Source organism: Terrapene carolina, unplaced genomic scaffold, assembly GCF_002925995.2.
Source record: "Terrapene carolina triunguis isolate 2854851 unplaced genomic scaffold, T_m_triunguis-2.0 Scaffold89, whole genome shotgun sequence".
Classification (NCBI taxonomy): domain Eukaryota; kingdom Metazoa; phylum Chordata; order Testudines; family Emydidae; genus Terrapene; species Terrapene triunguis.
The window spans coordinates 31,063,142-31,075,837 of NW_020664440.1; the positions used below are offsets into that span (position 1 = coordinate 31,063,142).

At 51.0% G+C, this 12,696-nt stretch overlaps 1 protein-coding gene across 4 annotated transcripts; it reads left to right on the forward strand.

The window, feature by feature from the left end:
• The first annotated feature begins 1,382 nt into the window (after positions 1 to 1,382).
• On the forward strand, positions 1,383 to 9,996 carry SLC25A45 (solute carrier family 25 member 45). Of its 4 annotated transcripts, none has more exons than XM_024193593.3 (8): positions 1,383 to 1,605; positions 5,587 to 5,708; positions 6,292 to 6,361; positions 7,139 to 7,182; positions 7,871 to 7,942; positions 8,222 to 8,407; positions 8,806 to 9,073; positions 9,359 to 9,996. In XM_024193593.3, the coding sequence occupies exons 3-8, from the start codon at positions 6,325 to 6,327 to the stop codon at positions 9,625 to 9,627; spliced, it is 876 nt and encodes a 291-aa protein (XP_024049361.1). In that variant the 5' UTR covers positions 1,383 to 1,605; positions 5,587 to 5,708; positions 6,292 to 6,324; the 3' UTR covers positions 9,628 to 9,996. The 4 variants fall into 4 exon arrangements, with proteins under 4 accessions (XP_024049361.1, XP_026506139.1, XP_026506140.1 ...); XM_026650354.2 differs by having other exon boundaries at positions 1,383 to 1,490; XM_026650355.2 differs by lacking the exons at positions 1,383 to 1,605; positions 7,871 to 7,942 and having other exon boundaries at positions 5,314 to 5,708.
• Positions 9,997 to 12,696: the final 2,700 nt, after the last annotated feature.

Consider the following 12,696-nt stretch of genomic DNA (forward strand, 5'->3'; position numbering starts at 1 on the left):
ACAGAAGTATTGGGAGCATAAAAAGAAAGCTTATGCTCCCAATACTTCTGTTAGTCTTAAAGGTGCCACAGGACCCTCTGTTGCTTTTTACAGATTCAGACTAACACGGCTACCCCTCTGATAATTGCACAAGATGTAGCGCTGGTTTGCGAGGATCTGGCCATGCATGCAACTCGCTGTTAGGGCCCCAGTGCACATGCCACGTGCGCGTGCTGCAAACTAGTTCAGGGCCTTGGGTTAGGGGGAGAGGAAAGGTTTGCAAAGGCAGCTGGGGGGTGCTGGGATGGAGGCACTAGCCTGGGACTGAGGAAGCTGCTTTCATCCTGGCTAGGAAAAAAGGTGCTGGCGCATTACTTTGTCAGGGAGTGGGGTGGGGAAGCTTTCTGTCTGGCTGGGAGAGGAGGAGATGATACAGTGGTTAAAGCAGGGGGCCTGGGGGGAGGGATAGCTCAGTGGCTTGAGCATTGGCCTGCTAAACCGAGGGTTGTGAGTTCAATCCTTGAGGGGGCCATTTAGGGATCGGGGCAAAAATCTGTCAGGGGATTGGTCCCGCTTTGAGCAGGGCATTGGACTAGATGACCTCCTGAGGTCCCTTCCAACCCTGATATTCTATTCTAGTCTATGATTCTTCTGGGTTTCATCCCCAGCTCAGGGAGGGGAGTGCTGTCTAGGGTTTCAGAGTTTAAGGGCAGATGACATCATTAGATCATGTAGTCTGATCTTCTGAATATCCCAGGACTTTAAACTTCACCCAGACAGTCATAGGTTGAGCCCAATGACTTTAACATTTCCACCCTCAAGAGTTTAAGGCAGGGGTGGGCAAACTACGGCCCATGGGCCGGATCCAGCCCCCCAGCCATTTTAAGCCAGCCCTCAAGCTCCCGCTGGCACTCCAGCTGGGGAGCAGGGTCGGGGGCCACTCCACACGGCTCCCGGAAGCCACGGCATGGCCCCCCTCTGGCTCCTACGTGCTCCAGTGGCCCCCTCCGGCACTTCAGTAGGAGCTGCAGGGTGGCGCCTCTGCATAGGAGCCAGAGAAGGGACATGCCACTGCTTCCGGGAGCCGCTTGAGGTAAAAGCGCCGCCCGGAGCCTGCACCCCTGAGCCTCTCCCCAACCCCCTGCCCCAGCCCTGACCCCCTCCCACCCTCCAAATCCCTCGGTCCCAGTCCAGAGCACCCTCCTACACCCCAAACTCCTCAGCCCCACCCCAGAGCCCACACCCCTAGCTGGAGCCCTCACCCCTACTGGGAGCTCCCTCCTGCACCCTGAACACCTAATTTCTGGCCCCACCCCAGAGCCCACACCCCCAACCCGAGCCCTCACCCCAACCCCAATTTTGTGAGCATTCGTGTCCCGCCATACAATTTCTATTCCCAGATGTGGCCCTCGGGCCAGAAAGTTTGCCCACCCCTGGCTGAAGGGGTTGTGAGCCCCATGCAGAGAACAGGAGAGAACCAGGGTCTCTGGCGTTATGGGGAGCTTGATTAGGTAAGACCTTTGTCACCGAAATGTCAGGTCCACCTAGCTGAGAGCCAATAACAGCCAGACAGGGATAAGGAGGAGTTGCTTTATTCTGCAGAAGAAAGGAGAGCTTTGCACCTTGGTACAAAAAACTTTGTTTTACACACATTTTACAGATCCTTTATACACATTCAGACCAAGGTCCTTGCAGTGTTAACACTTGATTAGTGGTTGTCAGACCCGTGCTTTTGCTATCTGGTCAGTGAAAACCGGCTTGGGACCAGCTCCAACTACCTTAAGGCCTTGAAGGGAAGACAGTTGAAAAGTTCAGGCTACTGTGTCCTTAAGGTGTCTGCTTTCCCCTAATGGCTGCTGGCTGACATAACGACTGCTCTGTTAAGGAGGGGGGTCACTAGTAACTTTCACAGTCCCCCCTTCGGGCCTGACAAATTTAAAAATTGTCAGGCCCGTTATGCAATTTGCAATTAAGCTGGAGGGACAGATACTGGGTTTTTTTATGGACAGCAGAGCTTTTGATTATAGCATTACACAGGGATTTAGCACATTGTATTATTATTTAAATAACACATAGAAAGAAAAGAAAGAAAAGAATTCATTTAACAATTGTTTGAAAGAGCCCCGTAAACCATGACCCAAGGTCTGGAAGGAGGTCCTCAAAACTAAAGGTGTGATTAAGAGATACAGCACGGAAAACAACAGCAGCATTTTTAATGGCTTGTAAATCCTGCTTAATTAAGCCAGAATGATTAACATAGAAACAACATTTTTTCCTGATGCGAGCACAAGTCCCCCCCTAATTGGTTTATATGCTTGGAAGGAGCATTGAGAACGTTTGCACTTCCACCCAGAAAGTTTTTAAGTATGTTTTTATGGCCACAGATCAGATAGTACTCCTGATGTGTCTGTAAGGGCAATGGGCCAAGCCTGAACATGCTAGATCCCACTGCAATGCTTTCCCAGCCTTAGTGATATTTAATACCATTTTTGTCAGCAACTTCTGGGTTATAGAACTAAGGGTGGAGATAACATGTAACTTACCAACTCCAGCCTGTACCTGGGTTAGCTGTGCCCCAATTTTTTATTATGTTTTGGTTTTTAAAAATATTTTAAACTGCTGCTGCACTATTGGCCCCATCCCATAGGGATCCGGTCCAGTTTACTTTTTTTTTTTTTTTTAGAGTGAATAACCCAAGCCCTCTGTTGTGCTAATTTAATGGCAGCCCCCTGTGAGCAATTTGGGTATGTAGAGGTGATCTGGAAACTGGATAAGGGTAATGAAAATTTAACAGTCCCTAGTGTAGTGTTAATTACAGTTTATTGATATTTTAATACATTTTTTTTGGTGTAGTATTATACCACATTTTTAAGCATGGGTCCCACAATTTTTTTCCTGCCAGTGTATAATTTTTTGTTTTTTTTATCAAGGTCAGTTTTTAATGTCTTTTGTAGGCAGGAATCCCTGGACTTTGGTGGTTTTAGTGAAGCAAGTGTTCCTTCTTCTCTTTTCCTGAAACAGTGTGGTTTAGCATCATACAAGGGAGAGGTTACTAGCACTTTACCTTGTCTTTTATTTGCTGTCCAGAAGGCACAGAAGAGCTAGAAGGAGAAATAGGCTTATCAGTCGGAGAGTCCTCCCGAGGTGGAGGGGTCTTTTTACAGTGAGAAGCATGGGTCCAGGTAGGCAGACCTTGGCACTTCACAGCGGTGTTGGTGGTTAACAGGACTTGGAAAGGGCCTTTTCAGCATGGAGCCAAAGCAGTCTTTCGTTGATGGACTTTACGTAGACTCAGTTTTTTTGTTTTAATGAATGGCAGGGCTGCTAGGGTCTTTGGGTAGCACTTCTTTTATCTGTGAGAAAAGAAACCTAACACATTTTATTAATTCCTGGCAGTGTTTTGCAGATTTTATAGTTGCTTGGGCACATTCAGGCCCCCCTTTTTTTGGCTGTTAGCCAAGTCTTAGCTGTGGGCAGTGTCCTTGGATGAGGCCAGCGTTTTATTTTTGGACTGAGCTTGCTAGCTATATTTTTTTTTTTAGTTAATTTTTTTTTTGACTTTTTTTTAAACTTACAAAGGATACTTTTACTTTTTACTTATACATTTTTTTGAACAATGAACACATACACATTGCCATTATACAGTACATTAGTCTTATTACTTAATGTATGCCATGTACACCCTTCCAGTAAAATAACTTTATTACAGAGCTTTGGAGCAACAAACCAGGACAAGCACACCCCCTTTTGAGGAGTCCACTCGGTACAACCTCTGGTGTTCAATAGCTTTTCTTCCTTCCCAGCCCTTTGGCTAGAAATCTGAGGTAGCCAGAAGGATCCCATGGGCAATATGGGGAGTGGGTTAACCTTCCATGTCCTTGGTTTTAAAGACTGTTGGTATGCAAATTTTAACAACAATTTTGGCCATAGAACACAAAAATAATTTTTATTGTGCCAGTAAATGCATGGTACGTTGAATGCTATTCAGCTGGCATCCTTTAATGATTTGAAAGACAAAAGAACAGAGGTCTACCCCTTCTGGGCAGTTAGTCATTGCTTAAAATATTTTTTTATATATACACATACTTTTGTTGATTTTAGGCAAAACAGAGGAATTACCCCATATTTCCTTGTATTTGTTTTATAGGCAGCCCAGGTTTCAGTGGTTTCTACCTTATTAGTTAGAAAATTGCATTAATACAGATGCTTTCTGGCTTGCTTCCAGATTCAAAGCTATCCACAGCTTAAAATTTTTACTTAAAAAGGGACACAATTAACTTTTTTAGACTTTTGATTGCCTTTTACTTCTAACTCCTGCTTTCAAACACGCAGTAATCTGAAAGAGACAACACAACCTATATTGGTAGGTTTGCATTTTTTTTACGTTTGCTACAATATACACTGCACATGTTCCGGGGAAAATGCACATCCTCTCCACAATTCAATTTCCATAACACTAGCCACATCAATTTTTACACAAGGTGTAACTATTTCTTTTTGAACACTGGGTAAAAACCATTTACTTAACATATAATTCAAAGGGCTATCCTTAGAGGGTTTTACCAGAGACCCACCCATCTGCCTGCTGACACTCTAACAGAGAATTACACAGAGAACAGAGGGAATTATGGCCTAATAGGATCCTATTACAGGAATTTCTATTAATACTGACCGCTACAGGGGACGGGACAGAAGGATCCCAATTCGACCTCAGAGCTTCATCGCACACGATGGCTTCCACTCTGAGGAATTACGAATGAGAGGCTCAGTTCCATCCACACACCTAACGCCCAAATGTATAAGACAGAAATTTATTAACTGGTTAACCAGAACCAGATAGTGTCTCCTCATTCTATTAGGACTCACCTTATCGGAACACGAACCCCAGGGGCCGCGGTGAAGCAGAGAAAAGGGGCGAAACACCCTGTTGGCGCCGTTCCCAGTTCGCCACAGCCGTCCGGAGTCCAATGTCCGAGCTAGGAGAGTCCCGGCGGAGTCGCCAGAAACTGTCACCGAAATGTCGGGTCCACCTAGCTGAGAGCCAATAACAGCCAGACAGGGATAAGGAGGAGTTGCTTTATTCTGCAGAAGAAAGGAGAGCTTTGCACCTTGGTACAAAAAACTCTGTCTTACACACATTTTACAGATCCTTTATACACATTCAGACCAAGGTCCTTGCAGTGTTAATACTTGATTGGTGGTTGTCAGACCCGTGCTTTTGCTATCTGGTCAGTGAAAACCGGCTTGGGACCAGCTCCAACTACCTTAAGGCCTTGAAGGGAAGACAGTTGAAAAGTTCAGGCTACTGTGTCCTTAAGGTGTCTGCTTCCCCCTAATGGCTGCTGGCTGACATAACGACTGCTCTGTTAAGGGGAGGGGGGGGGTCACTAGTAACTTTCACACCTTGATGAGCACAACAGCCGCCCCATGCTGCAGAGGAAGGCAAAAGGAGGTCCCTGCCACTGTGTGTGTGTGTGTGGGGGGGGGGGAATTCCTGCCTGCTGCCACATCAGGTGATCAGCTGGACCCTGAACAAGACCCACCCTCCAGCCAGCTACAACAAAAACCTCAGAGCACAAGCCCCATTACCTGTTATCCCTGCTCCAGCTGTAGGTGATCCCCGATGCTTCAGAGGAAAGCGAAAAAGCACCCTTGTCCCCAATTGCAATTGTGCCTCCACGAGTTGGGTGCCTCCAGCGTTGTAAGGATCTGCGTCCAAATGCCTCCCGGTAAGCACCCGAACAGGCCTTTATAACAGCCCATCCTGAAACATGCTCAGCACAGCCTGCTGTCATTTACTAACCCGTCGAAAGCCACTTACAGCTGCAACTGTCATAGAAAGCAGGCTCCGCGCTTCTCTCTCAGTCTGGGAATCTTCCTGAGGTGAGAGTTGTTTTTCAAAATGGCACAGCGTGAATTTAATTCAGCATCTAAGAAGCTCTGTGTGCTGAGGATGGAGGGCTTTGGAAAATCCAGCCCTGAGTGTGGGCCTGAAAGGGGGCCCCCGGAGCTCCAGCCCCTTTGGAGGAGGACAGGCCCCGGGGGGGGGGAGCAGCCAGACCAGCTGGTGGATCCAGCCCTTACTCTCAGTGAGAGACTGCACCAGTTGAGTTCCCCCAGTTACCCTAACTCTGCATGGTCACCCCTGCTTAATCTCCTGCTTTTCCATTTCACTGCGTGCCCCTGGGCACTGCTGTTGGGAAAAGGGCAATTCATAGGGCAGGGGAGAATCAAGTTAAAGATTGAAGCACCCAGGAGGACAAGTTAGGGATTAAATGGATTAACTTTGACCAGATCTTTCCTCTTTTCCAGAGCCCTGTACAGTCCCTGTGCGCTCTACTCACCATGCCCGTGGAGGAGTTTGTGGCTGGCTGGATTTCAGGTAAGAATGAGAAGGATCCAATTCCCACCCTCCTGGGTGCTACCCAGACACATGCCCCTGCCATTCAGAGTCAGGGGCTGCCCAGACCCCAGATGAGATTGAGAACCCCCTCCCCCAGGCTAAGTGCGGCACAGACCCTGCCAACTGAGACTGGGGCCCCATTGGGCCAGGCACTGCACAAACACATAATGAGAGAGTTTTTGCCCCCAAAGAATTTATAATCTAAATTAATAGACCAAGGAAAGATTATTCTGCCCCCTTTATAGAGGGGGAAAATGAGGCAGAGAGCAGGGAAGTCACCCAGGGAGGCAGTAGCAGAGCAGGGAATGAAGCCAGGTTCCCTGAATCCCAGTCTAGCTTCACCATGACAAGGCTGGCCCGCCTCCCCAATTTAGTTGCATTTTAAAAAGAGTGGAATTTAAGTTCCAAATTCAGTTTTTTTGCTGAAAAAGATGTGACACTTCCCAGTTGCTCATTAACAAGTGAGTTAAAAATAATCAATCCCTGTTTCGCACTGGGGGTCTGTGTCCTTTTCAACCATTTTAACGTTTGCTGGCAGCATTGGGATCCCCAAGAAAAAGAGGAAGTGGCGGTGGGGTGTTTATGGATGTGTGGAGGAGGGTAGGACTCCTGGGTCCTATTCCTAGCCCCCGGAGGGGTGGGCCTAGTGAGTTACAGCAGCAGGCCTGGGAGTCAGGACTCCTGGGTTCCATTCTCCTAACCGGGACAGCGGCGGGGTCTAATTTCCAACTGACTTGTTTTTTCCTTTGGACACAGGAGCTGTGGGGCTGGCCTTGGGGCACCCAGTGGACACAGTGAAGGTGAATATGAAGCTGGTACTGCTGTAGAGGGATTGGGGGTGGGAAGGGACAGGGAAAACTTCTCTCCTATAGATAGAATGAGGAGATACATCCCTGCTGGGGAACTGGCTAACTCAGAGCAGTGTCCAGCACCTCAAAGGGCAAGCAATAGCTATTTTAACTCATTTATTTCTTATGATGGTAGACCTAACCTACATAGGGGTCTTTGTCTGCACAGACCCTCCCTGCCCAAGTTCAGGCCACCCTGTCAGGCCAGGCACTACACAGACACCCCCCCCTCCTCCTCCCAATGAGATCAGGGCCCTTCACCCATCAGGAGAGGCACTGCACAGACCCACAGTGAGAGAGACTCCCTCACCCCAAGAGTCCACAGTCTGAATAGACAAGGTGGGAGGGGAGATAGAGGCACAGAGCGGGACTTGCCCCAGCTCAATGGCAGAACCAGGAATAGAACCTAGGAGTCCTGACTCCCAGCACCCCACCCCACCCCCAGCTTTAACTCCCTAGATCCCACTCTCTTGCCAGAGCTGTGAACAGAAGCCAGGAGTCCTAAGTCCCAGGCCACAGTCCCATCTGCTAGAAAATGCTACTTCCAAATGCCTCTGAGGTGGAGTTTGGCCTTTGCATAAACTGCTGCTGCTAATATCTCCCTGCAAATTCTTTTCTTAAAGATGGTGTCTCATTCCAGGTGCGGCTGCAGACGCAGTCTGGCTATCGGGGGATCCTGGATTGCATGATCAAAACATACCGCAATGAAATGGTTTGAGGCAGCACATTTATTTGTATTAGGGCAGTGCCAAGAGACCCCTGCCCAAGCTCAGAGGCTCCCCTCATGCTGGGGTCTGCACATCTGCCCCTGATGGAGATCAGCCCAGCCCCCCCCCCCCCCATGCTGTATGCTAGGGGGAGCAGTGTGTGCGTGTACGCATGGGAGTCAGCCTTTGGAGAGGGGTTCCCCAATCACTCCATCACGCCGAGCCATGAGTCACATATGCCCAGGGCTGGCGTTGATCCCACCATGGTGCTCTTTGCCTTGCAGGTCCTAGGCTTCTTTAAGGGGATGAGTTTCCCACTGCTGAGCGTGGCCCTGGTTAACTCAGTGATGTTCGGGGCCTACAGCAATGCCCTGCTGTACCTGAGCGCTACCCACCACCACGACCGCCGTGCCAAGCCCCCCAGCTATGCCCACGTCTTCACCGCTGGCAGCTTCTCTGGCCTGATGCAGGTGAGGGACCAGGCAGCTCATGTGGAGGGCAGGGGTAGAGAGCAGAACTCCTGGCTTCTAGCCCTACCTCTGGAGGGGAAGGGAGTCGGGTCCAGTGCTTAGAGCAGGAGGGCTGGGAGTCAAGACTCCTGGGTTCTATCCCAGCTCAGGGAAGGGAAGTGGGGTCAAAGTGGGTTAGAGCAAGCGGGGGCTGGGAGCTAGGACACCTGGGTTCTATCCTAGCTCAGGGAAGGGGAGTGGGGTCGAAGTGGGTTAGAGCAAGCGGGGATGGGAGCTGGGACACGTGGGGTTCTCTCTCCAGCCCCAGGAGTCATTGCATGTCAGTATTTTTCCTTAAGGAACTCACCAGAGGACTCTTTTTCCCCCATTCCCCCCTGCCCACCCCGCCCCAATCTCAGGCCGTGGTCCTGGCTCCTATTGACCTGATCAAAGTTCGGCTACAGAACCAGCTTCACCCCTATGGGCTGAGGAGTCCAGCGGGGGCCTCTGGAGCCCAGTACCGGGGCCCAGTGCACTGCGCTGCCAGCATATTTCGCAAGGAGGGGGTCATGGGCCTGTTCCGGGGAACCTGGGCCCTGGTGCTGCGAGATACACCCACTATGGCCATCTACTTCCTCACCTACACCAGCCTCTGCCAGGCCATGACAGTGCAGGGGCGAGAACCAGGTGAGATGGAAATGGATAGCCCCCTACAGTCCACCTTGCCGGGGAAGAGACTGTAGGGAACTGGGATTCCTGTTGCGTAATGTGAGTGCTTTGATGGGCCAGAGACAATTAAGACAGATCTTTTCACAGGGTGCTATAATGCAGCCACCTCTTGGGTGGAAACTGACAGGTGTTTAACAACCGTACAATAACTAACCACAACCACTGCCCTGGGGATGGCATTGACTGAGGGGTAACGGCCCCTGCAGCCGAACCCTAACTCTTCCCTCTCCCCTTTGCTCCCAGGGCCGCTGACAGTTCTCGTAGCCGGGGGCTGTGCTGGCACCGCCTCCTGGACCTTAGCCACGCCCATGGACGTGATCAAGGCCCGGCTCCAGATGGACGGGGTGAAGGGAGTGTCCTACCGCGGGGTCTTGGATTGCATCCGCATCAGCGTTCGGCATGAGGGACCCCAAGTCTTCCTAAAGGGCCTTGCCCTGAACTGTATCCGTGCCTTCCCTGTCAACGCGGTGACCTTCCTGAGCTATGAGAACATCCTGAAACTCATCTGCTGAGCCCCACCCTGCTCCCTGCAGCATCAGGCCCCCCCATCACCGCACTGGGGGCCAGCACTGACAGCCACTGGAGAGTACCCCCAACTGAGCCCCCTGCCCAGCTCCCTGCAACAGAGCGCCCCCTAGCGTTGTGCTGGGGCACGGAGGTCAGCACCGACTGTGAGAGGAAAGCAGGATCACCCCTCCTACAATCTATCCCCCAAGGCTAGGCTGCGTCCTAGATTTAAATGTCCTGAGTGATGTTGGTTCTTTTCATTTCCATGCATCTTAGCACCTCGGGGAGAGGAACTGCCGGTCAGTGATGAGGGGGAGGAGTAGTGACTTGGGAGCTGGGGATGAAAGGGGGAATAAGAAAACCAAGGAGCGGGGCGGGGGGGGGGGGGGGGGGGGGGGGAGGAAAAGGGGGGGGGGGAAAAAAAAAGGGGGGGGGGGGGGGGGGGGGGGGGGGGTAGGAGACAGGAAATAGTCATGCTGCTAAAAAGCACAGAGCCACGAGTTAGGCCTCGTGGGTTCTATGCCAGATCGAGGATTAGAGTGGGATTTGGGGGTTAGAGCAGGTGGGAGTCAGGACTGCTGGGTTCTTTTCCCAGCTCTGGGAGGGGAGTGGGGCCTAGTGGTGCATGTCAGGGGAGGAGGGGCCATATGCAGAGCAGTGTGGGGGAAGGACTTCTGGGAGTAGGAGGATTTCTCCTTACCCATCTATAGCATTTCCATTGCAACTGAAAATCTACTTAATTCTCAGTCAGCAAACTCTCTGCTGTTGGCCCAGTCCAGTTGGATGGGCACAGAGACCCTGCCACTGCCACCCTGGAGCAGGCTGCAATGTGCAGGGACCAGTGGAGGTGAGCTAAACCTATTAGACAATATCCCCAGAGTCAGGAATTGAACCCAGGAGTCCTGCCTCCCCTGCTCTAACACACCACACCCCACTCCCCTGCCAGAGCTGACAGAGAACCCAGGAGACCTGACTCCCTGCTCTGGGATTTTTAGCTGTAACCCACTAGACACCACTCGGCAGATCCCCAATACAAGCTCTTTGCCACAACACCTGGGGTGCTGGGTCTTTGCCATAGATGTGATGGAACAGCCCAGGTCATTTACCTGCCATGGGGGGAGCAGGGGGACGGATCTGAGAGGCAGGCCCCGTGTCCTTGCCAGCTCCCTGTGGCGCCTCTAGCTGCTCCTATCCTCCTGGGGGATGTCTCAGGAAACGCAAGCCGACAACGTGCCGACGGATTCCTTTGCTGCTGCGGTGAAGGTGCCGGAGCGTAGGCTCCCTTGGGGGAAATCAGCATCCTCTGCTCCTCCCTGAATGATACAGCTCGCTGCACTGCAATGGAGGGAAAGCCAGGCCAGGATTGGACACTCCCTTCCTAACTCTGTTGGAATTCATGGCTGGAGCCAAAAAAGGCTGGGGACCAAGGTGCAGAGCGGGAAAGGGACATGCCCCGAAGTTCACAGAGTGAGTCTGGAATAGAGCCCAGGAGTTCTGGCTCCTGCTCCCCGTCTCTACCCGTGAGAGCTCACTCTGCTCCTTGAGCCAGGGATGGCACTCAGGAATCCTGACTCCCAGCCCCCCTGCTTTAATGCACTAAACCCCACCACTGTACTCAGCACCAGGAATACAATCCAGGGGTGCTGAAGCCCAGCACCCCCTGTTCTAACCCATTCGACTTCACTGTGCTCCTGTAGCCAGGAATAGAACTCACAAGTTCTGACTCTCAGTCCCTGCCTTCTACTCGAACATTCATCTCACTCTGCCTCCACTTGCACACCTGTAAAATGGGGATAATTATTCCTTTGTCCACTTAGACTGGAAGATCTTTGTGGCAGGGACCAGCTGGGCAGTGCACAACCCACTGGGGTCCTGATCTCGGTCATGGTCTGTGCAGGGCCCAGCACGAAGAGCCCCATGTTTGGTCCAGGTCTGTGCAGCACCTGGCATGATGCTTCCTCCCTACCCTGTCAGTCAAGGGGGGGGGGGGTGTCTGTGTAGCACCCAGTTACAATGATTGAAATTCATTGTGATCTTGTTTGAAAGCCTGCCTCACAGGCTCTGTCAATCCTGCAGAACTGACCTTAGAAATGAGGTCAGAACCGAAGCGGTGGCGAGCGAGATTAAAGGCCTGATATATTAAAGCAATACCCAGACTGGCGGTGAATACATAGTGGGCTTGCAGAGATTTGAGACGTCGCTGTGTAAAGGAATATGTTTCTCCGGGCCTTGGATACATGTGAGATGAGAGAGAGCAGCTATCCCAGTCCTGGGGTTAGCAATGCTTCGTTGGTACATATCCAAGCCCCCAGGATGTTCACTGTAAGTGCTGGTGGGTGTAATCAGACCCAGGACAAGATGGCTGATAGTTTGGGTTTGTAGCTAACACAGCCTTGGGCACGTGTGTGTGATCTGCAAAGCCACTGTTCCTCTGGGAAGCCATCCCTACTCCAAGATGAATAGATGCCTCAGTGCAAAACATTATCACGCTGTATCTTGTTTTCCCACGCATGGGTCCTTTGCAACCCATTGCCGGCTGGTGTGGACTCATTAATTAGATTGTCCAGGAGGAGGTTAACTAGAGTCAAATATTTTATGCATAATACAGCCGGAATAGGACCCAGAAGTCCTGACTCCCAGTCCCCCTCTCCCCCAACATCAATCCACCAGACCCAGCTCCGCTCCTGGAGCCCCTGGGAATAGAACCTACAAGTCCTGACTCCCAGCCCTCCTGCTCCCCCAATCTAACCCCTTACACCACCCTCTTCTCCCAGAGCTAGGAAAAGAACCCAGGAGTTCTGACTCCTACTTCTCTACCTTCATACCACCTATCCTTAGATATAGTGCAGGGGTAGGCAACCTATGGCACGCGTGCCAAAGACGGCACACGAGCTGATTTTCAGTGGCACTCACACTGCCCGGGTCTTGGCCACCGGTCCGGGGGGCTCTGCATTTTAATTTAATTTTAAATGTGAAGCTTCTTAAACATTTTAAAATCCTTATTTACTTTACATATATAACTAAACTATTATTGTATTATAGACTTACAGAAAGAGACCTTCTAAAAACGTTAA